Source organism: Bombyx mori, chromosome 7, assembly GCF_030269925.1.
Source record: "Bombyx mori chromosome 7, ASM3026992v2".
Taxonomy (NCBI): Eukaryota; Metazoa; Arthropoda; class Insecta; order Lepidoptera; family Bombycidae; genus Bombyx; species Bombyx mori.
Window position 1 is genome coordinate 13,736,485 of NC_085113.1, and position 27,558 is coordinate 13,764,042.

The 27,558-nt window shown below is 39.0% G+C and overlaps 1 protein-coding gene across 4 annotated transcripts in view; it reads right to left on the minus strand.

Annotated features, from left to right (window-relative positions):
* LOC101738393 (dystrophin) overlaps positions 1-27,558 on the minus strand; it is a 513,865-nt gene that overhangs the window by 383,511 nt on the left and 102,796 nt on the right. For all 4 annotated transcript variants that reach the window (XM_038012113.1, XM_062669471.1, XM_062669469.1 and 1 more), the window contains 3 exons: positions 21,794-21,882; positions 17,880-17,978; positions 2,704-2,809 (listed from right to left, as the gene is read on the minus strand). In XM_038012113.1, coding sequence (XP_037868041.1) covers positions 2,704-2,809; positions 17,880-17,978; positions 21,794-21,882 — 294 coding nt within the window. The remainder of the gene's footprint in view (positions 1-2,703; positions 2,810-17,879; positions 17,979-21,793; positions 21,883-27,558) is intronic.

Consider the following 27,558-nt stretch of genomic DNA (forward strand, 5'->3'; position numbering starts at 1 on the left):
TACGGTAATTGTCGTGAACCGCTGTCTTGTTGACGAATCACAGTGCTGAACCCGCGGCCTTATTCTAGTAAAATCCGTTCAACAAACTTTGCGATATCGCTAGTATTGCTACTGATATTGCTATAAATCAATCACCATGTTAAAATATGCTCTGTGCTCTGAGCATTCGGTAGCGGAGTACCATCTTGTAACACCTACGTAGGTTCTATGTATGTTCCGGCGACATGGTGCCGAAAATCTTGCAGAATCCAGATTAATCACGCATGCATGTGCGTATATACGTAACGTAATATGGACTTTTTTTAGGCGCACAATACACATTACAAGCTAAAAGAAAGATACATATAAAAAATCTGGCTTGTAATATAAGGCGTGTGCGCACGACTAAACAAGACAAATGTGCTGAGTTTGTACACAGCGTTCTTAACAACTATAGGACAAAACAACACGATGACGAAAACTAATCTAACTTATTTATTTAGTTTCTGTTTAAGTCACATAAAGTAATGTATTCACGAGTGCTCACATATAGTAGCCTATTAGCAAACATCAGCCGTGATATAAAAACGAAAGTGTTGTCGCCAGTTGTAGATTTGTTAAAGAAATTATGTTGGTTACGCGTAAAACAAACTTCACCTGAATACTTATGAGGGTCAAAAGTTAGTTTGCGAATAAAAAGAAAATGTAAGGACAAGCTTTATATTCACCAACGCCATTTAATTCACGCCAAGACTCAAATTATACGTATAAAAAAGATATTTGTCACGACCTGTCGACTTTTCTTGACAACATTGGAAAATATTCAGTCACCAAAGGTTCTTCTATGGTTACGTGAAATTTTTATACCTATATTCAACCATAGTGGATTACCAACCCAACTGTGTGGATTCGATAATATAAAATATTAGTTGTAGAGGTTTGGCACAGTGAGAAACTGTGAGCGTAGAGCACTTGAACTGATTTCAAGTAACATAGACATGTGCGTAATCAGTATAGTTACACCGGTAAAAGTAATACTATCTATCGCCGAATAGCAGAAACTAATATCAAAGGAATTAGTAACATTGAGAACGCTCGAGATGTACAACGCCATCTATGGTTAGATAGCGGAAACATATATCGAAGCTTGAAATCGACTTGCCCAGAATGTTCTCGATAAGTCTAGGGATGTCGTATCAACTATAAAAGCGTTGCAGAGATGGCACGAAGGCTAAGTTTTTTTTATTGCCCTTGTAGGCAGACGAGCATACGACCCACCTGATGGTGAGTGGTTACAGTCGCCCATGGACTTCAGCAATGCCAAAGGGCAGAGCCAAGCCGCTGCTTATCGTTAACACAAAATGAAACGCAATCTTATCTCCACACTGTAACTATGGGTTCACGAAATTCTTGGGTCTAATGTTTTCAATAATCGTGCCTGTGTTTCGTTATCTGACTCATAAAATTCAATAGCTTTACTCGCACATCGACTCTACATAAAGCTCTAAAGCGATCGAATCGAATCGAGCTTGCGAGTCACAATAGAACCATTAATCAGCTTCGGAACATTCTTACAAATTAATCTTAGATTTACATTTGTCCCACTTCGCTCGGGCCCGCGCTCGCTCTGCTCTCAACAAATTACTTTTAAAGTTTTATTACTTATTAATTCGAGTTACACTAATGGATATTGGATTGATTCGTAATTGGCCATTTTGTGGCTTTTTTTTATTGCTAGATGAGTGGACGAGCTCACAGCCCACCTGGTGTTAAGTGGTTACTAGAGCCCATAGACATCTACGACGTAAATGCACCACCCACCTTGAGATATAAATTCTAAGGTCTCAAGTATAGTTATATAGGCGTACATCTTGTGAGGTTATTTCGAAGCTGCGGCAGTAGTAGCGCCTGGGTCGCAGTGAACAATACACACTCTGTAATATATTTATAGTTTATGGTGCTATTGAAATGCATCGCACACGCTAGAGAGTGAGTTCTGAGAATTAAATCTGAATTTGAAGTCTTATGACGATTTGAAAAAAAGTTTTTATTGAGAACTAGTTGCTCAAAATATGAGATCAAAGTATCAGTTACAGTGGCACACCTACCTCCCGGAGAAGGATTCTGACCTAAGCTGTACAGATACGACCCAATATAGTAACGGTGTTTTAATGCACTATTATATACCAATTAATATATAAGCATTAAATTATTTTCAGTTCTAAAACATTAATGAATCACTCGATTCGAATTATGAATCAGAAAGAAGACGTAAACTTAACGGAAAATTTTATATATTTTTCTGGCTCCAGTAACGTCCTGACAAATTGCTTTTAAATTTTAATTAAATTGATCCTTCAATTAATGTATTTTTATTAAATAATAACAAGTTCAATATTCATTGCTTTCTGTTTAAATGAATATTGAAACAATTCAATCATTTTGAAGCTAGAAATTAAGCAAACGACAGCACGCGTTTAGTGTTGTGGTTGCGTAGCAATTTGAAAACAAAAACTGAGGCAACTTGAAACTTGTGAGCTTGGAACTCAACCTGGAAGTCAACTGTTCGAAAGAAATCAAGTATTTTTTCATTCACTATTAATAATTTTCTGGATTCTTTATACGTTCCCTTCCACCTTTTACCGAAATAATGAAAATAGTTCCTGTAATAAACACTTTTTTCTTTAAAATATTGTGAATATAATTAGTTTGTACATGACTCACCTTTGCCGTGTAGTTGTTGTCTGTTCTCTGTGCCCTTGAGGCTCTCCGCGGTTTGCAGCAGCTCATCCAACTGTGGCTTCTTCTGCTCCAGCTCTCGTAGTACACCCTGGAAACAAAACAACTTTTAATTTCTAAATTTTAAGAGCTAAAATCGTTTGTATTGATGACATTTATTATTTATGATTCGGTCTGTTGTTGACAAGCAGACGAGCTGCTTCGAAGTCCTCATGGCATTATGATGATAATTTCACAGAAGTTAATAGTAAATCAGAAACATAAAATAAAAGGTATCGAGGACTTAACTTTTCGCATCACGACCTCTACCTCAAGATCTATATTATAATTATGACAAGACTAGCTTTTTCCCGCGATTTCGTCCGCGTGGAATAGTTCACAAATAATGCTTTATTTTAGAACAAATTTGGTTAGTATAAAAAACGTTATAGTGAGCCAACCTTATTATATAGACATATGCTGTCGCGGAATTTTTTTTAGATCTTTTAAAGGGGAACAATTCCGCCATACATTATTTTAGCGAAACTTTAACCGTTTCCGCAGCGCACGCAGCGGAAGCCCTCAAAAGGGAAAAAACCCCGATATTGAAACATTCTTTATTGGTGCTCCGCCTGCATTAGTTTTAGCGTGATGCCTTGCTCAATAAATGGGCTATCTAACACTGAAAGAATTTCAAATCGGCCCAGTAGTTCCTGAGATTAGCGCGTTCAAACAAACAAACTCTTCGGCTTTATAATATTAAGTATAGATTAAAAATACGATACCCACTAAACTCCTGCATTTTTCTTCTAACAATGATTTACTTTTAAAGAAGTCAATTATTTGAAATAAGAACCTTAAGCACCCTATGGTGACTGCAGCAGCATGCTCACAGTCCCGAGACAGAACTCGATCGAAAATGGAACAGATAAAGAACGAGTTTTATTTACATGCAGCCTCTGTGGAGCATAGCTCACTAGTTCCTTCGTTCGTCCTCCGATCATTCGCAGTGTAGTGGCCTCGTGAAATCCAATGAAAAGTTTGAAAACGTTCACCATTCACGTTCACTACAAATTGTTAGTATTTCCAAAAGTTTTGCCCACAAACTTAACTAACTTAGGTCGTATCATAAATATTATTGTGTAACATTATTGTTTAATTGGTGCTAATTATATACCTCCTACAGGGTCATGATATCGATCCACGTGTGGGTTCAACGGGATCAACATAGTACTAACACACACACAAACGCCCATACAAATCTGCCCGACACTGAGTTGATGGTATTTTTCCTAATACATTACTGCGAAACTCTTTACTACACCCTCATTACTCAAGTTTAGTGACTAAAGAAACTAGACTGAGTTTTATCTGAAACAATTTGGTCAAAACGAAGTCTTCCCGAGTCCTCCGGGTAACTAACTAATACACAGCACGACTACACAACGACAACGGAATAAGGTTGCAGATTGAAACTCTCATCAGCCCCTCGTTTTGCTAAATAATTATTCTGTGGGCGTCCACTTATTATTTGATGAACTTGTTAACTTGTTTTCGTGGGCTAAGTGTTACTGTATTTACGGTGCTTACGTCCGGAGCATCCACTCGGATGAATCTGAGATAATAATGCTTCCAGACTCGTTAAATAAATGAGTCTTATTTTTAGTATATTTAGTTGTGAGTATGGTACTGGGGGATGTACAGATGCCACTAATACTGGCACCCGTGAGGAAACTTCATGAATTAGCTTAGAAAAACCAAAAGCGTAACATGTTCAGTGTAGAAATTGCGGCCTCGGACGATTACCACGCAAATACATGTGCACCAGTGTTACGTTATGAACTCTTTTGCTTTAGATGCAGGTGAGCATACAGCCTGCCTGATACCCACCTATACTCATGGACATCAATAATATCAGAGCTATATGGTAACTGAGCCGTTGCTTACTGCTACGAGATTCCCACAGTCTTGCACGGGTGCCCAGTAACACACAAACTAACCAAACAGGTGTTCCTCTGCATAACTTTCTCCACGAGCACAACAATCAATTTTAATCAACTCCAGCTCATTAACTTATTTTTAATTAGCTTCACTTGATACGGAAATGATTAGTTCGTCCCGCGCGATGCCACACCGCGATACTGTGCCCGATTAATTACTGTGACGCGTCACCATTTGTCAACATGATCCGATAATCATTAGTCTGGAATATAGTCTGCTCTAATAAATATAATTGTAATGAGTATAGCTATGTAAAGTGTAATGTAATTGTTCTTTAAATATCCAACACGTAATGAAGGGTAATATACACATGAAAAGTGCTTCGCTAGGAACATCGCTATGTTTTCAAAAGACTGGTATTATTTGATCTTCAAGTTTCATATTAACGTAACGTGATGATTCAATAAGACTCTTTACTTGCAAATTTTCGGAGATAAAGTTTGTTTTGCAGTCGTATTATTTGGAAATAGTGAATAAACTTTACTATGCCTCTAGTGTACTACTACCTCAAAGAGACCGACACTGGGTATCGGTCGGCTTTAGGATATTACCTAGGCAACACCTACGTGTTCCCACGTGAAATCTCTATATATAAAAATGAATTGCTGTTCGTTAGTCTCGCTAAAACTCGAGAACGGCTGGACCGATTTGGTTAATTTTGGTCTTGAATTATTCGTGGAAGTCCAGGGAAGGCTTAAAAGGTGAAAAAATATAAAAAAGTTTGGAATTATATAAAAACATAAAATTTTGTTTTTCCTTTGATGTGTCCCCTTGATGTGTCTTTTATTTATCGATTGAGGCACTACGAAGTCTGCCGGGTCAGCTAGTGATCAATAAATAATTATTTCTTTTGAAGAAACGGAAACATAAGATTTATTCAGATAAGCCAAAAACCTGTGTACAACTACATTATCCAACCGCGAGGCTTCTTCAAAGAATAAACAAGTAAATTAAGATAAAAATCTTCGAACAAAAGAGCGTGAAACTTTGGTATCGTCCCATGGAGCACTCGAGCAGCGGAAGACTAACAACTACAGAGAAGCTGTTTATTCTTCACAGAGCTTTGTGTGTTCCAGATAACTCTCGAACTTTGTATGTTAAGCTCATGTTCTGAATAACGCGTCTCTATTTATTAGATTTTCATTTAAAACACACGGAACAAAAACATCATAAAATGTAACATGCAAATATTAAAATAATGTAATTACTCGGCCACGCCGCGCCGGGTCAGAGCGCGGGATGTGTGAAGTGCAATAACAACGCGACTAATGTTCAGAACGTATCGGTGGTGAGCTCCCGCTTTCACTAGTTTCTGTTGTGACAGTCCAATGTTGTGATATCGAAATCTTAATTGTGTCTCATAGAACACAGCGGATATTTGTATCTATGCCGTGCGGGCCACCAGCGCGCACTATCATCAGTAAATCGCATTGCGTTTGTACAATACTTGGAGCACGATGCTCTTGATCTGATAAATCGGTAAACCACCTTCTACGACACTTACAGGAACAGGTAGAGTGTAGCTATTATGATCCGGCACTAATCAGCTTATATCTAATGAGGTTTTACTAGATGTAGTCGTAGAACTTAAAATGACACTTTACATTTTTTTCTACAAAGGAAATACATTAATTTAAACACAAGAAAAGGTAAATGTAGGCATCAGTCTGCCAGAAGCTAACCAGAAGTCATTGGCTTTGTATTTTTCTATTATATTACCAAACATACTAACTTTTTTAGTACTACAAATAACATTGCCCGATTCCTAGCTGTCAGATATATATACATACAGATGTTGTGAGCCCTTACACGCTTTCTGATTAGAAGAGTGAAATCGTCATTATATAATACCTTATAATAAATAAGCAGTGCCTTTGTACATAATTTTCCTATTACTCTGTACTGTGTCTTGTTTTCTGTGTGTACATAAATAAATAAATAAATAAATAAATAATAAAAATAATACCTAGCTTAGACCTCAGAAATTCAGACTTTAGTTCTCAAGGTGGGTAATGGTACACCGCTGAGAGTAGAACTGTTCTCCCTATATAGAGCAATAAAAGAGGAACTCTACATTTTCTATCGTACGTTTTCTTCCGGCCGCATGGATTCATACCAACGGTATTCTATTAGTACCGGTAACAAACATGAGTCCTGGCTTGGAGGGTGGCGTAGTCATAAACTTGTGACTAATAATTTTATTAACAATCAGTTTGAGCTCCGATACGGCCACTGCTTCGCTCTAAGACGGTCGTGATCCCTCGTTTACATGGATGGTCACTAAAAACATCCGTAATCTGGAATTATTCATCACCTAATTTAGTTACAGCTACGAGCATTACACAAACGCAAAGTAATAACGTACAGAGATGAGTCGATAGCTTTCCAAACCTGTCAATTATCAAATGCTACCAAAAAGAAACCAATTTATTATTCTGAAAGGACGGAGAGAATAATTCACGATATTGTCTCATACAATTAGACAAACCTTTTAGTCGTGTCTTTAACAGAACGGCTCTAGACGAAGCGGCTTCCTTTATCTCTTACCCCCTTATTGATCCCCCCTCTGCTTAAAAAGGACCAACACATTGAGAGCTCCGGTTGTCCTGACTTCGAATAGAATTTGACAAAGTTTCCGTAACTTTGTGCTAAGCCGAGAGATCAGCTTGGAGCGGCGAACACGAAATAAGCAGGTGGGGAGTATTTTCATTTTTACGAGCGGATCGTGGAGAGTTTTTGTCTTAATTTAAGAAAATATTTACAATTATTAGAACCGTTTCCTTTTGATGTTATCGAAGAGGAAATTGCTGAGGTTATATTTTACCGAATACTTTCATGGAAATCTTTTAATTTTAAATTTATTTTTAGTACAGGGCTGACTGGCAGAACTGACAGGACTGGCTTAGTCAAGATTTTTCTGACAAGTTTTATTAATAACAAAGTCCAGAGATACAATAGAAGTACGATTGCTGCCGAATTGTACTATGAACTCGGGAATTCAAATGCACGTTCAAGATTGCTTTGTAACAGATATAAACACTTGGTTCCGGCTCACAGCATACGCTAGTATTAATAGATCAGAGTAATCTTAAGTTAGATCTACATCACAATAGAATAGGCTTGATGTTTGTGTGTTTAGTTTAACTAATGAATGAGGGTCCCGACTTATCCATGTAGACTTAATTATAAACATAAGTTCAAAATGTCTTATAAGTAACATTTTTCTGGGCAACCAATCATTTTGACAGTCAGGACCAGTAAGGACCATGGGGTTAGCGGCTGTTTATTCCCTGGATCATCATTTCAGCCTATCGCCGTCCACTGCTGAACATAGGCCTCTCCAATAGATTTCCAGTGCGACCGGTCCATTGCCACCTGCGTCCAACGAGACCCAGCGCTTTTTACTAGGTTGTCGGTCCATCTAGTAGGTGGCCGTCCCACACTGCGCTTGCCAGTACGTGGTCGCCACTCCAGGATCTTTCTGCCCCATCGACCGTCCTCTCTTCGTGCTATGTGGCCGGCCCATTGCCACTTCAGTTCACTAATTCTACGGGCTATGTCAGCAACCTTCGTTCTTCTACGGATCTCCTCATTTCGGATTCGATCACGTAGAGAAATGCCGAGCATAGCCCTCTCCATAGCTCGCTGCGCGACTTTGAGCCTTCTAAAAAGATCCCTAGTGAAGCATCACGTCTCCGAGCCGTAAGTCATCACTGGTAACACACATTGGTTGTACACCTTTGTCTTAAGGCACTGAGGTATTTTGGACGAGAAGACGTTGTGCAGTTTACCGAACGCTGCCCAGCCGAGTTGGATCCGTCTACTGACCTCTCTCTCAAAGTTGAACCTACCTAATCGGACTGCCTGTCCTAGGTATATATATTCGTCAACAACTTCAAGAGTAGAGCTCCCAACAGTAACTATGGTGGGTGCAATATGGACATTGTACATGATTTTTGTTTTGTCCATGTTCATTTTAAGACCCACTTGTTGAGAAACCCTACTGAGGTCACCGAGCATACGCCCTAAATCTTCCAGCGACTCTGCCATGACCACGATGTCATCGGCAAACCGAAGATGAGTGATGTATTCGCCGTTAATATTGATGCCAAGTCCTTGCCATTCCAGAAGCTTGAAGGAATCCTCCAGAGCAGTGATAAACAGTTTCGGAGATATCACATCTCCCTGTCTCACTCCTCTCTTTACAGGGATTTCCTTCGTGCAATGCTCCTGTACTCGGACTGACATGGTGGCGTTATTATACAAACACTTCAATACTTCGATGTACCGGTGGTCAATACGGCACCGCTGGAGAGATCTAAGGACCGCCCATGTTTCGACGGAATCAAAGGCTTTCTCATAGTCCACAAACGCTAAGCATAATGGCCGATTGTACTCTTCGGTCTTCTGTACAATCTGCCGCAGCGTATGTATGTGGTCTATGGTACTGTAGCCTTTTCGGAAACCGGCTTGTTCGGTAGGCTGGAAGTCATCAAACCTGCGTTCGAGACGCTTCGTGATGACTCTCGAGAACAGCTTGTAGACATGGCTCAGCAGTGCTATGGGCCTATAGTTCTTCAATAAGGTTTTGTCACCTTTTTTGAAGAACAGGGTCACAACACCCCTGTTCCATGCCTGTGGCGGTTTTTCATCGAGCAAAGAGGAATTGAAGAGCTTCTGAAGGACTTTCAGTACCGGCGTCCCGCCCGCTTTCAGAAACTCCGTAGTAATTCCATCCTCGCCCGGTGCCTTGTTATTCTTAAGCTGTTTGAGAGCCATCCTAATCTCGTACAGGCTGATGTCCGGGATGTCTTCGGTGTAGTGTCGGGTTAGCTTGGCTCTAGGGTCTGCAGCTAAACCTTGCGGTTCAGCTGAGACCGAGGTAAACAGCTGCCCGTAGTACCTCTCTATCTCCCGCAGGACCTCTGACTTATTCGACGTTACACGTCCATCTTCGGTCTTCAGCTTCGTCAGCTGGCTTTGCCCAATAGAAGCGTCTCTTGCGAACACTTTAGAGCCTTGGTTTCGCTCAATCGTCTCTTTGATACGCTGAGTATTAAAGGAGCGTAGGTCGTGTCGCAAGGACTTCATGATATGTCTATTGAGTTGCCTATATGACTCAGTGTCCTCCGAAGTTTGGAGCGTCATCAAACGTCGACTAGCCATGAGGTTTCGGGTGCGGTCGGATAGTTTCTGAGGTCTATTCTTACGGTGGGTTTTGAAAAATTTGGACCCTACCGTACGGACAGTCTCTACCAGCCTGCTGTTTACATCGTCCACTGATGCGCAGCTGTTTAGCCATTCGAAGCGATTAGCCAATTCGAGTTGAAAGCTCTCGGGGTTTTGAATTTGTGCATTCGACGGTCGAAGCGTTGACTTCATCAGACGCGATCTTTCCAGTCTGACATTGATATTCAACATGCCTCTGACGATTCGGTGATCACTTCCTGTTTTAACACTGTTGATCACAGAGACATCGTTGAATATCTGTCTGTTGGTGCTCATGATGAAGTCAATTTCATTTCTTGTTACACCGTCGGGACTCAACCAGGTCCATTTCCGTTGTGGTGGCTTCTTGAAGAAAGAATTCATCATAAAGAGTCCTTCCTTCTCCATAAAGTCCGCCAGCATCTGTCCTCTGGGATTCCGCTGCCCAAATCCAAATGGCCCCACTTTCAACTCATCATCGCCTCTACGGCCCAGTTTTGCATTGAAATCTCCCATAACAACGGTAAAATGTGATTGGGAGTTACGTATGGCCCTACTAATGTCCTCATACGTAGCTTCCACTTCATCGTCTGGATGTGACGTCGATGGGGCGTATACCTGTACAATCTTCAGCGAATACCGCTTTGAGATTTTGAGGACAAGGTATACTACCCTACTCGACACACTTTCGATGGCCACAATGTTGTTTATGAGAGATTTGTGGACAATAAACCCAACACCACCTTGGGACTTCTGTTCTCCCTCCCGGTAGTAGAACAAGTGGCCGGACTGTAAGGTTTTCGTATCCTCCCCCTCTCTTCGGATCTCCGATAAACCAATAACGTCCCAGCGCAACTTGTTCATTTCTTCTTCCAGCTCTATTAGCTTCTCGTCCAACCTCAAAGTGCGCACGTTGTATGTCACCAGGGCCAGTTGTCGTTGTGAAGGGGGGTGGTAGCCGGATCTCTGCCGGGGATTCTTAGCACCCCTTGCCCCGCCGTTACCATGGCCGCTACCGTAACCAGGAATAGCGGGGCCGCCGGGGACTAGGGGCCTGGTTCTGCGGTGTGCAATCATTTTGGAGGTTAATTAGCCTACTGGTACCACGCTGGCTAGACGGGTTGGTACAGGGTTTAATTTCGAGTTTTCCTTCTCTCACACTAGTAAATATTGTGTGTTATGCTTTCCCTTTTGTCGCCTCTTACGACTCCCCTGGGATGGTAATGGGGGTGGTGACAAAAGTATTCTAATGCCGTCACCACACGGCATCCTATTCCCTGGATAGTTGGTGATAACTACTTCAAGTTGTTCGAAACTTCGGAATCTTTATTAAGAGTAAATGAGACCGTTTATTGGAAGCTGCCACCTACCATCGTACCCTTGGGACTTGAAGTGGTAGTATGTGTAAACATCTTTAACAAGCGATATTGCTGTATCTATTTTTGAACACTTCACTACAACAATACACATGATATAGATAGGTAACAAAGTATTAGGTATGTTCTTGCTTTTTGTTAAAAATAGATCAAAACATTTTCGTAAACGTGAGATCTTATAAATACAAGGTTTCCCAGCGCGTTAGCGCCTATAATAAAACATATTTCTTTGTACTGTCGGGCGGAAAATACTTTTGAACTTATTTTTGTCCAATTATTTTATAATTGAAGTCGCAGAAGTTGCTTTTATTTTCTATTCATATTTGCAAAACCAGAATAAAAGTTTAACTACTTGCAGATGTAGAGTTATAGAATGTAGTATTAAATCTGATATAGTTATATCTCCTTTTAAATTAAACTAAACGATGACCGAGCTTTGCTCGGCATTTTTTTTGATAAATTGACTTTTTTGAAATTATATTTAAATACGAATTACATATTGATAAAATGATGAAATATTCCAAGATCGTTTAGGCAATTTTTAAGTGAACACGTGAGTTAAAAAGACACAAATAATATAAATAAATAATTCATTTTCTTGGTCTACCCTTAAACTAAACACTCATTGGCTTCGGGTGGCTTAACAGCGCCATCTGCTGAAATAGCTTTAGTGTTATTGTGTCTTTAAAGCAGTTAGTTGCTCTCAATTATGAAAAATAGTATTATTATTCGCCAATAGATGTCGGGAAGAGTCATAAAGTTGATTATCGATAAAGTTGATTATTGAAAACACGAATAAAACAACATTTTCTAAAAATAAATCGTAGCTAGATCCATTTATCGCCCCCGAAATCCCCTGTATACTAAATTTTATAAAAATCATTGGAGCCGTTTGCGAAATTCAGATTATATATATACAAGAATTGCTCGTTTAAAGGTATAAGATAAGATACTAATATCTATTTCAGTATTTATATGTACAACATCAAACAATATTCCCGGGTAAGGGCTGAGCTCGACGCCGACAACTGCAGATTATTTGACAGGGCAAACATCGCGCGAACAATCGTTTCGCTGGGTTTTCAGTTTCCCACGAAGTCATATGAAGTACACAAAATGTACATAATATGTGTAAGGTACTAGATTTACTCGAGGGCTTGCAGTTCATACCATTTCAGGAAATTATTGAATTATTGCTTTGATCTGTCTGATTTTTTGATGCTAAACGTTTGTACTAAATTTGGAAAATAAACGAACCTACATACATCCACTCCGGCCGACGGCTTTATCCGAATGACAGCTGCTTAGCTTGTCGGGCGGTGGTCGCCTAGCAACGAATCCCCGCCCCCTACTACCCTAACCCGCTTTTAGAGATGGTTTGAGGTAGGGTGATCAATTTAGTGATGCGCGGGACGTCGATATAAAAATTGTCGATAGTTACGTTATCGATGAATAAACCGCGTTACCTACCTACCTACGGCCGTGCGGTGCTCGCCAGATGCACCAGCCTTTGTCTTTCGCCAAGTGATAACCCCTTTGTTTTGGTCTGGTCTGATTGTCTGATTTGAAGACTGTCATAGTGATCGATTTTAGATGATTAAGATTTTTAAATATTTACATTAGGTAATCATTCGACAAATGAAAAAGTATGCAAGAAAAAGCTTATTATATATAGGTACATACAAATGGATGATCAGTTACGCAAATGTTAATAAAACTACTACAAAATTTTATGTCGCGTTCATTATGTTCAGTCAACAATTATGTCAGTCCTATGATTGTTATTGCATAGATATTTATTAGTAACTTCGAATAACGAAAATTTACTAATACATATTGACAACTTGTTATTTACACATTGTTTTTGAAGTGAAACTTGTTTAGGTGCATGCGGGTAAAATTTTTACAGAACGTCACGCAGGTATGCAACGGAAGTGACATCAAACTACTATTGAAATAAAGTACTTGTCAAATGTCAGTAGTATTAGTAGTTGTTGTATTTTTCCAACTGGAAAGGCAAATGTATCATACCATACAGCCTAATATTTTATAATTTTTTTGTGAAAAATGTTAATAGGAATTGAAATGAAATGAAAAGAATTTGGAACATTAATCAAATAGCATGAAATTAAATTAGTCAATTCAATTGGCAAAATATTAGTCATTTACAATTTAGAAATCTAAACATAATTTGTGACTGTCAACACTGAGGTTTGGGATTGACATTTGACAGACTTTTGGCGGGAACATATCTTCCTTTTTCCCTTCCTCTAAGTCTCGGAAATCTAAAGTTTTAGATTTGTATAAATATAAGCAAGACTTATAAATTAGTTTGCCAAAAAAGTTTCACTTCTGACATGTGTACTTTGTACGCACGCACTTTTTTTATCGTTTGATTTGTCGCAGCTCTGTACTTTCTATGACTGAGGCTGCAGGCTGGCCGGGAACGCTTATTGTTCAAATATTATTTTTAAAGAAGATATAGTTAATATCGCAAGTAGTTATTTTTGGTACAAATAAAATTTATTTGTTGTAAAAAAACTAACGACCCACGTAACTATAAATGACCACCCGGCATCAACCCAATGAATTTAATATACTAATATTAAGCCTAACCATATGTGTGTCCACTTACTACCATAAGGTCCATTTACTGTATTTCGGTACCATTTTGAAAGTTAAACAAAAATGCCGACTGTTCCCATCACTAAACCCTACGCATGCGCAGTGTTCATTGACAAGTTTATTAAAAACTACAACAGAAGGGTGAACGCGGCAGTCCCATTCTGGATACCCTCACAGCAGCTCTGATTTAGAAACTGAGTCATTAGTATGATTATAAGTCAGTACTGTTTCTATTATTGCCAATATTATTGTAATGAAAACTCCTTGATACACTTCCTTTATTCCTAACCCGTATTTACCGGTATCTTTCAACGTATTTTAACGTAAGTTAAAAGTCCCAAGTTGTTTCTATTGCTCGGGCCTAATATCCTGACCATGATAACAAAGTAGGAATAAAAAAAAAAAAAAAGATAAATTTAATAAAGTCTTGCAAGTTTTAGTTCCGTTTGTTAAAGAAACGCGCTTTTTGGTATCTTAACTACAAAAGTTTATCTCTATTAATATGAATATTTAACACTGACTAGCGACCCACCCTCGCTTCGGTTCGGAAATATTAAATTTTATTATTGATAGCTGAGTCTGCGATGTTACTCGCGGTTATTGTCGTATCGCGGGTGAGGCCGCAGGGCGAAACCATTTTTAAATAAAGTAGCCTAAATTACTCCTTATATCATGAGCTACCTATCAGTGAAAGTCTTGTCAAATTGGGTCCAACCGTTTTAGAGATTAGCCGGAACAAACAAACAGACAGACAAAAATTGTAAAAAAATATATTTTGGTGTATGTACCGTATATACATATAGTTATATTTATAAGGATGTAGTAAAAAGCACTTATTTCAACATTACAAACAGATACTCCAATTTTATTTATATGTATAGATTTGGTCGATGAATTTGTTCAGGCACTTGTGTATAATATTTATAGATTCGACCAATTTGACGCATTTTACTTTTTTAATGTCTAAGTATACAAAACGGTGAGGTCTTACAACAAATAGTAATAAAACAAATGTACTGCTGTAAATACTTTACGTAAATGTTTTCAACGTTGTCCACTGGTGTTTCAATGATGTGCGCCAGCTTTCTCGCAGTATACGAAAAAGTACGCCGAGTAACGCATAGATGGCGCTAGGTAACACTTTGAAATAAAACTAGCACTAAGGAAGCTAAGTGCAGCTATTTTTAATTTAATTAACTGCATTAACTTTTTTTTTTAAGCCTACCTGTGCTATTTCAGCTTACCCTAGCGTGTGTAGGTGAGCTCACGGGGCTCAAACTGGAGAGTTGCTAACACTGACCCTAGCAAGAGTAGTGCTTCGCAGAATCTACCACCGGATCGGAAGCGCGACCCACTGAGAAGATCCGGCGAGAAACTCAGTGGGCTGTGCATTAACTATTGACGGGGTTTAGTTTCACTATATATTATATAGTAAAATATTGGAAAAAGTCTTTTTTTTGTTAACTTCAAATTGTCAACGACTAAACAAAAGATAAAATTGAATACTTAAACGTGTCAGTGATTGTTGTGGAGTACCGAGCACCGCGCGACCACCAACCCACTTTTTTTTTCCCACCTATTCTTGTAACCTCGAGGGGTTATTCTAGATTCACCGAGCTAGTAAGTGAACTCACGGGGCTCAAACCGGGAGTGTTGCTAACACTGGCCCTAGCAAGAGCAGCGCTTCACAAAATCTACCACCGGATCGGAAACGCAACCCACTGAGAAGATCCGGCGAGAAACTCAGTGGGCTGTGTCTATGGGTTAATTTACTCGTCGAGCCCGTCGTCGCAAGCGATGGGGTTCGACGAGGACGGTGACCGGTGCTTGAGGTACCTAAAAGCACCGTTAATGGATCGGGGGGATCCGTAATGACGTGTTTAGGGCCCACTGTATAAAGAACTGTAACTACATATATTATTTGAAACTTAATTTAACTACTTTCAAATTTCTTGTTTCTATATTTACTAGACCGATGTAGGCACATATACCGTGGTCTGTCAGTTCATACAGAATTCTTTATAGATTAAGATGTAAACGTGAACAGGTATATATAGACGACATGTCGACAGACACACAGACAGAGGGTAGCGATTCCCGCTCGTATTAATTGTACAGCCTCGTACAGAATGTAAGGTGTCCCGCGCACTAACTGAATACTAATTAATGTCTAGGAGTTCGATTACTTTCACTAACTTTTTTTCGACGAGGCCTAGTACCAAAAAGTTAGCCACGCACTTGAAGACAAAATCTCAAGCTCCTAACTATTGTGCTCTATCTTTATTTTTCGTGATTATAAAATTATAACATAAATTGTGTTCTTTTATGAATTGTTTTAAACTTCCGCAGTTGGTCTATAACATTTTATTCTATGTTATGGTATGGTACCGGAAACGCAAACACACACGGACGCACGCACACAAGATAATAACTTAAAAGGTTACTTATGACGACGCTTGTAGTTGAAATTAAGTATTGTACTTTTGGACGAAGCATGTTGCTGATAACTCTGTTTCTATAATTTGACGAAGCGTGTTGCAGATAATAATATGTACTTTTAGGTTATTAAACTGCCTTGCATTTTGATTTATGTAAATGAAATAAATAGATAAGAATAGGTACGCCCAAACCACAAATAGGCTTTTAACAAGTTTACTGAGCGCGACTACTGATAATACATTATTTCATGTCGTTTACTACATCGTTGCTAGCTGCTGGTCTACATTGATATTATTTACGCTTCCACACCGACACCTCTCTGGAACCCTTCAGTTATAATCTTTGTAAACTACAAAGGGATCTTTCAATTATTTACTAACAAACAAACTCTATCTAGACAGTTGTAAAGTATAAATTCCCATAGCAAATTTATTCCTAATAAACAATGTGATTTGGACCCATTGACTAGTTATCGTCGGCAAGGGATTTGATTGACTTTAGTGATCTGTTATTGGCTGTCACGAGATCCGCAATGCACGGGCGGCCGGGAGGAAAGTATGGAGAAATAGAAACATAACTAAGATCACATAAATCAGACCCATTACAACACTAATATTCTCCATATTTCTATACGTTGTTAAGATGTGGACTGTGCTAGAATTGGAAAGAAGTAAAATAGACTCTTTAGAGATGTGGTGCTGGAGAAGCATGCTTGGAGTTCCGTGGACCGAGTTTCAATATTTCGATACTTCAAGAGCTCGGCATCGAGCAGCATTTATTTTCTGTAGTCCAGTCTCGGAAGGGGGATTATTTCGGACACGTTTCGAGAGGAGATAGCCGGCCCATGGAACGCCCCATCATACAGGGAAGGGAGGATGGCACAAAACCGTGTGGAAGGCCACCAATGCGGTGGACCAACAAATTAAAACTATAGTGGGAGGTCCCCCAAATGAGTGCAATAGCACGGTCTCGAGCAGGGAGATGGAAAGATGACGTGACATCGTAGACATGTCAAGTCTGCTCTCTCCAACACTACATCACGATCACGACCAGTCTGTCAAGAGTGACATGAATGAAAAGAAGAGGAAGTGATGAATTAATAGAGTTGAATATTTCTACATTTTAGTAAGTAAGGCGGACGGGTTGTCGTTGATCCCGCCATGCTCTGCCACCAAATGAGCTCCGACCAGCAGATGAACTTACAATCCTGCATATTCAATATCCGCTTGACTCTAAATGGATTGAAAAGGTACGATATTCGTTTCTTTATCAAGTAATTTACTAGTGATAGAGAGTACGGTGTCCTGACCAGATACAACGATACAACTTGTTTCAGCTACGAAGCACTCATTATTGCTTAGATGTGGACGAGCGGACGAGCTCACAGACCACCTGGTGTTAAGTGGTTACTGGAGCCCATAGACATCTACAACGTAAATACGCCACCAACCTGAGATAAGTTCTAAGATCTCAAGTATAGTTATATGGGATAGTCCAGCTCCGTCTCGAGAGACTCAAATATTGAAGACTTGCCTTTTGTTTGTCGAGCTGGTGTAGGATCTCGTCGACGTCCCCCACGGCCACCGACTGGGCTCGCAGCATGTCCACCTCCACAGACAGCCAGTCCCGGATCTGTAACAATAAAAACGACATTTTTTTCTTCTTATAAGACTTATATCTCAAGGTGTGTGGCGCATTTACGTTGTAGATGTCTATGGGTTCCAGTAACCACTTAACACCAGGTGGTCTGTGAGCTCGTCCACATATATAGGCAATAAAAATTAAAAAATTAAAAGAATCAAAATATTAATATAAGAATTAATAATCTTCTTATAGAATTATATGAGAATCTATATATTAATACGTGAAGCAAATCTTTGTACCCATTTTTATGAAAATTGCGCGGACGGAGGAGTATGAAATTTCCCACATCCTGATAGAGAATATAGAGAAGGAGTGCAGAATGATAATATGTTTTTCAATTATGCATTAATAAATACATTAAATCAATAAATAAAAATATTATACACTACTATGTATAACTCGTTGTTTTTTAATATTTGTTTATTGTCAAACTTTGGTTATTGCTTAAAGTCTGTAGTCAAAATGAGAATAGGTTAATATTCTTTATCTTTAATATTATTTGCCTATAGTGTAGTCTTGGCAAAATTTGTGATTAATGACGTATTAATCTTTGACAATAGAACCTTAATTATGTTCAAATTTATATTTTAAATTAATTAAAGTCGAATTTCGACTACTGCGGGACTACTAGTTATAATAAAAATGTTCGATACACCGGACAATGACAATAGAAAATACGTTTCAATTTTATAAAAGTCGATTGGTCTCCCATAACATTGTTTCTCCCGTCTAGGGAAAGTTACATTTCGTGAGAATATCCCAACGAAATCGATTGTCTGTGTTAAATTTGCGTAAAGACAAATCTACTGGAAATTGAACAAGAATTTTAGGAAACGGAATTCCAATATAATTGTTAACAACGTTTTAGTTTTTTTTTAACGTACTTCAACAAATTATTATCAACATACACTACTTGTATAGCCAATTTCCTTGAGCAACGGTAACCACTTATCACCGGGATGTCCGTAGGCTCTTTTTTTTATTGCTTAGATGGGTGTACGAGCTCACAGCCCACCTGGTGTTAAGTGATTACTGGAGCCCATAGACATCAACAACGTAAATACGCCACCCACCTTGAGATATAAGTTCTAAGGTCTCAAGTATAGTTACAACGGCTGCCCCACCCTTCAAACCGAAACGCATTACTGCTTCACGGCAGAAATAGGCGGGGTGGTGGTACCTACCCGCGCGGACTCACAAGACGTCCTACCACCAGTAATTACGCAAATTATAATTTTGCAGGTTTGATTTTTATTACACGATTAATCAAACGTGAACATTTCGTGAACATCTTGCACTGTTATTGGCTGTAAAAACCAGAGGAAGCGTTAAATATTTGCGTATGAAATCTATTTCCGTATTTACTGAAGGAAGGACGTATTGTGAATAGGAAAATTGTGAATGTAGGAAGGTCCGCCTTACTTATTTACGTAGCGAACCATTTTAAAGGCACTACCACTGAGCCTTTAAATCTACTACAATTTTATTGAGACTCAACCTCGAATCGTGTCTATACTGTCTGTAGGCTCCAACGACCTCTTATATGCTTGATGGGAAGTGAGCTCGTCTACCCATCTACATGAAAACACAGTACACAAAAGCAATACTCAATCAACAAACACATCAAGTAGCCTATACTCGTGCTATAAATACTACAAATAATTTTATCGTGTTCTATTAATATTCGAGAGGAAAAATACTACCAAAAGAAGACACAATTATTTCTGTATTAAATCAAAATCATTTCTAAAGCGAGCGTAAAATATCATACACGAAAAAATATATATTTTATATCGAATCGCTTTCCGATACTGAGCTGGGTCATACGGGTGCCCGTTCAGGATATATAGTCGCGTTTTTCTTTCGGATTTTCAATGAAAACGCTGCGAGGTTGTGGCCGAGCGGTGTCCCTAATAGCGTCGTTCGAATACAGATTTGAGCGACCTTTTGTGTTGTTTTAGAAACATACGACTAAATAAATTGGAGATAGACGCGGCATTTATTTTATAATAAGAATAAGAATAATGGTAAAAAATAGAATAGAAGTGTAAAAATTTAAAATGTATAGTACTTTGCAAGATTAAAATATTTATGCTCAATTAAACTAAGTAGGCATAGAATGTTGAACTTCAGCATCCTGAGCTGCTTCTTCCAACGAGGTTGAAAAGGAGTCCCCAGTGGTGGCTGGATTCTTCGCTTTGGTTGCACACACGATCTATGTAGACCATTTATTTTGCTTCTCATTCAGAGAAAATTAAATCCTAATCTGAATCCTAATTTGAAGACGCAAGTTTACGCGTACACTGCGGAGAAGGACCCTTTTTATGGTGCCGAAATGCCAAGGAGTATCCCTGCAACCTTCCACGAGTATTGGGATATTTGAGGTCAACGTTTCGAGCGAGTTCCAATTTCGGAGTCAATTGGAGGGCAAATCCAAGTTGGCGTCAAAAATGCTGGGACTTCCTCAACAGAGGGAAACGTTTCTTCACGACTCCATAAGGACTTTTACTTTATAAAGTATAAGTCCGGCCTCGAGTGGAGTACTGTTTCCACTCTGAGCCGGAACTCCCTGATATCAGCTACATACATTTTACAGCATATAGAAGAGGGCCCTTTCGGATTGTCGATCATCCAATTCTCAAGAATCATTTGAAACCTCTGGTCTGCGGCGGGACTACAGATCTCTTTGTATTTTGTACCATGTGTTCCATGGGGAGTGCTCCGAGGAATTGTTTGAGATGATCCCATCATCTTGTTTTTATCATCGCACTGCCAGTCACTGGAGTAGAGTTCGTCCATACTACCTGGAATCACTGCGTTCATACAAAGTGCGTTTCCAGAGATCATTTTTGCCACGTACCACCAGGCTTTGTAATGAGCTGCCCTCTCCGATGTTTCCCGAGCGCTATGACATGTCCTTCTTCAAACGAGGCTTGCGGAGAGTACTCAATGGTAGGCAGCGGCTTGGCTCTGCCCCTAGCGTTGCTGACAGCCATGGGCGACGGTAACCACTCACCATCAGATACGGCGTATGCACGCCTGCGTACAAGGGCAATAAAAAAAAGAAAAATTGGTAAATCTCGCATCACTAACTCGCACAAACAACTTGCCTCTAAGAGATGAAATAATAATTCTTTGATTCCAAACCTATATACACCGAGCAGTCACAACTTTTTAAACTTGATTTTGAACATGATAATGTTTCGTGTGTATTCAGTAGTCGAGAAGCAGCTCGTTCGGCGGGGCGGCTCCGCGGGGCCCGGTCGCTCTCAATGTGCAATAAACTAGATCATATCGTTCTTTCGGTTCACTTCTAAACTACTTACAGACGGAAAAGGTGAATTGTTCTAACACACTGCGTAATAAGGAAACTCCTTCACATATGACTTTTCTCAAATTGAATCTTTAACAAATAATACAGAGTGTGTCTCTCTAATTTGACTAGACACATCGCATATATTCTACAGAAGGTTGAGTTAGTGTTTTATTAATTTATTTGGTAAGCGTGTGATCGGACTATCGATTCGACTGGCTCTTCATCGCTGAATGCGGCTACCCAAGAATCTCAATTGTATTGTACAGAGGTAGAAAAACCCTTCAGATCAGAAGGAATGACCACTTCAATGCCGAGATAAACTGATTTCTCATACCCACTCGGGTGGACTAGATGGTAGGTATGGACTATGGTAGATAGGTACTTGGGTACCTGGGTACCATCGGCGACAATAACAGTTGTTAGGGACATGACAGTGCGATAGGACCAGGACGGTAGTTGACAGGATGTCGAGCCTATGGTGAGTTACCTGTTGCACGGTGGTGTCGAAGTCTGCGATGAGGGCAGCCGGGGACTGCTGCGAAGAGCGGCGACGTGCTGACAGATCACCACTCCTATCTGTAACAATATTATTTTAATTCAAATATTGAAATATCATTATCATTGAAATATCATTACGAGTTTGATATTATGGAACATACTTATTTAATATCGAAATGAACTGTACTATCTGTGTGCTTAGTGCGAGTTTTTTAACGTTCTCGATAGCGTAAAAGTTAGCCCAATTTTGTATGCAGTTGGAACAGCGCCCCTAGCGGCAAACGTACGCAAACGATCCCATTCCATACAAATATGAGCTAACTTTTACGCTATCGAGAACGTTAAAAAACTCGCACTAAGCACACTGTTCTAAGAGCAGCCGCAACCCTGAACAGATCCGGAGGAACAAACTCGGCAGGCACCGTTTTTTTTTCTTTGTGTACAAATATTTTTTGTTAAAATAACAATCACATAAATACAAAACAAGATATATCAGAAAATTGAAAAGGACGGCCTCACCAGCACCACCACAGGCGCCATCTAGTGTATAATTTTAGTTTAAGAGTACGCCGTAATTCACTAAGATCCGCCACAGAATATATAGTGGTATTACCACATTAATATTTTATTAAAATTTAGAAACCGAATAATATTTAAATGTCGGTACTTAAACTTCAACTATGTAAAGTGGTAGGCTTCAGCTATTCCTCTCTCTGTTTCTATATTAAACTAGCTGACCCGGCAGACTTCGTAGTGTCTCAACCGATAAATAAAAGACCTAAATTATTGTATAAAATAAACTTAAAACAAACAAAAGGAATCCGTCCGACGGGGAACACATCAAAAGGAAAAACAAAATTGTTATTTTTATTTAATTCCGAGCACTTTCATATTTATCTACCTCTTAAACCTTCTCTGGACTTCCACAAATAATTCAAGACCTAGTTTTAGAGAGACTAACAAACAGCAATTCATTTATATATAGATAGATAGATTACTGATTAAAAACGTATAAATTTAAAATATAATCAGCTTCAAATAAAGACACAAATGTTAATAAAGTTTTTCAAAACGAAAATGAAATGTGAGGCGTTCTGGTGGAGCTCGCTGCACCGGCGCCGGCGACCGGAAGGGTGTAACGGACTGACCGGCCTCCGGCGACGGGCCTTAACGAGTAACAGGTGCGTCCGGACGCGACCGGGATAACCGGACTTCATAAACGTATCGTTTTTAGGCACACTACTTAGAAATATTAGTACGGCAGATAAGGCCCCGGCTAACCAGTTATTTAGTGATTACCATGCTCCTGTAGTGTGTAAACATTCAAGTATGTATACAGCCTTATGAAAAGAGCTTCTTCAGCACTACTGTCTTACTGTCTTGTAACTAAATACACCTTTTAACACAATAAACCGGACCTTTAAACTGAATGGACGTATTATTTACTCTCTTCTAATCCATCGTGACCAGACCACACCACATACATATTTGTTACAGTGCAAACAACTGTGTCGAGCCTGTAGATCCCGTAGAGCGCGCCTTGAATATAAATATATAAATATATCAAGTGCCCCGTAAATGAATATACGCACATTCAATAAAATAACTCATCTTAGTACGAAACCAAAATTTGTTAGCGAATTAAAACTTTTGTACAAAGGAAACTTCGAAACCTCAGAGCTTTAGAACTTGAGTTAATCAAATAAAAACAAAATAAATCAAAGCTGATTTTTTTTTTATACGAATTCTATTTACTTTTGGCCAGTCGCTACCGTTAGTCGGAGGGTCGGTCTACTGCCTGCAGTTTTAAATTTCTATAGTCTTATTGTATGTGTTCACTCACACAGCTCATGCTCACAGCGGATCATGAAGAATATCTAATTATTTAGTTTGTTAAGAGCGCGTGGTACGCGCGGGAATTGTTCGTTTTCTTAAAGCTAATAACAAACACATTTACGAAACAAAAATCAAATTATGAATCTATATATATATATAAATGAATTGCTGTTCGTTAGTCTCGCTAAAACTCGAGAACGGCTGGACCGATTTGGCTAATTATAGTCTTGAATTATTCGTGGAAGTCTAGAAAAGGTTTAAAGGGTTTAGATAAATATGAAAATGCTCGGAATTAAATAAAAATAACAATTTTCCGGACGGATTCCTTTTGTTTGTTTTAAGTTTATTTTACACAAAAGCTTAGGTCTTTTATTTATCGATTGAGGCACTACGAAGTCTGCCGGGTTAGATAGTACTTTATAAAAATACTTCAACGACGCAAATTCGCGCTAACTTTATTTATTTACAATATTTATTATTATTTGATATCTATAATACAAACAGTGAGCCCTCGGTCTGTACGTACGTACATAGAGCGGGAAGCGGTTATATAGAATAGACACAGCTAGATTGAAAGTTGTTCGAATTAGAATCAAATTGTATTTTATTAAAAGTAAAATTTTAAATATATTTAGCTTGTTGTAGCCACAGAAAGGACACTCATCCGCATCATTTAATCTAATTACTGTCACAACAACTAAACAAATACACGTACAGTAATAGGGCGATGTGAATGACCTGTAATGTGCCTAGACTGGCTAGAGTCTAGACTAAACAATAGCCCTTCCAGGGTTTCCGACTTGTCAGGGGCTCACTTCATTGATTATTACTTAATTTAGTTTAATTGTTTTAGCCCATAGACATCAGCAAAGTTAATACCGCCACTCACCTTGGAACGTAAGTTCTGAGTTTCAGTTTCATAATAAAAGGGCTGCCCCGTTCTTAAAACCAAAACGTAGTACTGCTTCACGGCAGAAATAGGCAAAGTGATGGTACATACCTACCCACGCGGACTCAAGACTTAATACCAACAGTTAAATCAATCAAACTACCAATTATCAGACTTCTTGGGTGGCGCGTCTACGTTGTAGATGTCTATGGGTTCCAGTAACCACTTAACACCAGGTGGGCTGTGAGCTCGTCAAATCATCTAAGCAATGAAAAAATAAAAAAAACGATACGGATGTATCAAATTTCCAATGAAAACCGTGATACTACCAAGCACGAAACACAAGGTCAGAATGAGCCGACCACAAAATTCATTTGAAAGTTCTGAAAGCACGCAATAAGCTACAACATCATGGACCGTCGAGCCTCTCTGGAGTCCACGAACAATACAAACCTGTGTCTACTGATAAACAGCTTTATTGTACTGAAATAAGGATTTAAAGGGATTTGCCTAATGGAGTGATGAAAGGTACGATGTAGATTATATTACAGTCAACTGACTAACTTTGTTTCCTTTGGAAATCCCAGTTTACTTGTTTAACACATAAAGGACGCCGGGGCCTCGGAAATATTATAGCCATTTTTCTACTATCATTAGTGCAATCTGATTCGTAATATGATATTATTTTGTATACATTAGGTCGTTGATCCAATTCAGTTGTAATTATATAGTTCATAGTGACGTCACACACGGTAAGGGACCTTGTAATAGATGGTGTGATAGTATTGAATGCGTGCATGAGGTAGTGGTTTTGGTAAGTCAGCCCTGAATGAGATTGCAAAAGAAACTTGTGTTTTTTTTTTTATTGCCCTTGTAGGCAGACGAGCATACGGCCCACCTGATGGTGAGTGGTTACCGTCGCCCATGGACTTCAGCAATGCCAGGGGCAGATCCAAGCCGCTGCCTACCGCTTAATACTCTCCACAAGCCTCGTTTGAAGAAGGACATGTCATAGCGCTCGGGAAACACCGTGGAGGGGAGCTCATTCCATAGCCGGATGGTATGTGGCAAAAAAGATCTCTGGAAACGCACTGTGGATGACCGCAGTGGCTCCAGGTAGTATGGATGAATTCTACTCCGGTGGCGGGCGGTGCGATGGTAAAAACGAGATGCCGGTATCATCTCGAATAATTCCTCAGAGCACTCGAGCACACTGTGCTAGTTCGATAATGATGAAGAATCATTACATACTTCGTGCGGTTATGTCGTCTATTAGTAGACATCGTAACACAATATTAACTATTTGGTGAACTGATACTGGGAAATTTTCAGTATTGACAGACATTTTCCCAGTACTCAGTATGTGCTAATATTTACCCAATACGTAAACAGAACTAGTTTGATCCTTTGGTCCTTGTAATGATGGCGTTAATCCAGAGCTTCCCTAGGGAACTTATCCATACAGTTCTACTTTAATTTTAACTCTCGTCTCTTAGTTGAAAGTGTAGAAGTAGCTATCGCAGAGCAGAAAATAATGGACAGAAGCTTGAACAGCTTTAAGGTCATTTTCAATATAAGTTTGCATATAAATACAATACCGCTTAGTGAAAGATGTTCCCTTTATCATTTCCGTCCAAAATTTATCGCACACAATTGATTCAAACGTTTTCAGTGCGGACATTTTGATATCAAAGTTGTAGCTCATTCTGACCGCTACAGATAGAGGCAGCGCCACCTTTTTAAATTGGGGCAAGATTGGCAGTTTAGTAGCTACGATGTATTAAAGAGCTCTAAGGGTTGACACAAAATTGTTTTTAATCTACTCGAGTGCCACACTATTCTCTATTGAAACATCATGTACCCTATTTTTTTAAATTTTATCACTGATGATAAGAAATGGAATACCTACGACAAGAACGTGCGAATTATCAAAGGACGGTCAAGCGCAACACACGCTTTGGGTGTGATGAGGCAGTTCTTTATGATTCCTAACCGCGAGGCAAAACCATCAATTCAGATATCTACTGCCCTGCTATAACTACTACTGATCAGACACTCCCAAGAGGTCATACCACCAGTAATTACGCAAATTATAATTTTGCGGGTTTGATTTTTATTACACGATGTTATTCCTTCACCGTGGAACTCAATCATGAACATTTGTTGAGTACGTATTTCATTATGAAAATTGGTACCCGCCTGAGATTCGAACACTGGTGCATCGCTCAACACGAATGCACCGGACGTCTTATTTTTTAGGCCACGACGGCTTCAATTTTTACCTTCCTAATCACTACCCACAAAATGTCAAAAAACTATCGAAAAAAATAATATTACAATAAAGAATAAGTAAATATGATAAAATCATCTTGAATTTGTACATGCGATCCCAAGAAGCTTTCCCCGACCCTCTACATGGTATCATAATTATGTTTATCACTCACAACTATCGTCATCACATCGTCTAATCATCAAGACTATATATGTTTTCAGTGTCTAAATTTTATATAAAACTATTAATGATATGATCATTTCAATAAGCTATTCCTTACATTATAATATGCATAAAAAAATCAATCGTTTTCATCTTGCATATTGCTTGTCAGATTTAACATTCAATCCAAAAAAATAAAAACTAATTTTCTAACCCAAGTACGAACTATAGATGTGGCCAGCATCGACACAACCAACCAAGCTTAAAAGCATTAGCTAGTCAGTCTCTGCCAACTTATCCCGTAATAACATTAACTTAGGAACAATTATTATAAATACAGCATTTTGAATGCTGAAAAGCAACTTTTTATAAAGTCAACTGAGCTTTCAAAACAGTAATATTAATTACCAGTGTTTTCCAAATCATTTTGTAAGTTTGGAAACGCTGCAAGACTTCCATTTACACCGGCCGTCACCTACAGGTGCTAATGACAGGCCGTGATCGAATACCGTCAAAAAGTATATAACATCAAGAACAGGTGAGAGCTTTCAAAACTTTTAAAAGCTCGAACAGAGTTATCACAAAGCTTACGTGT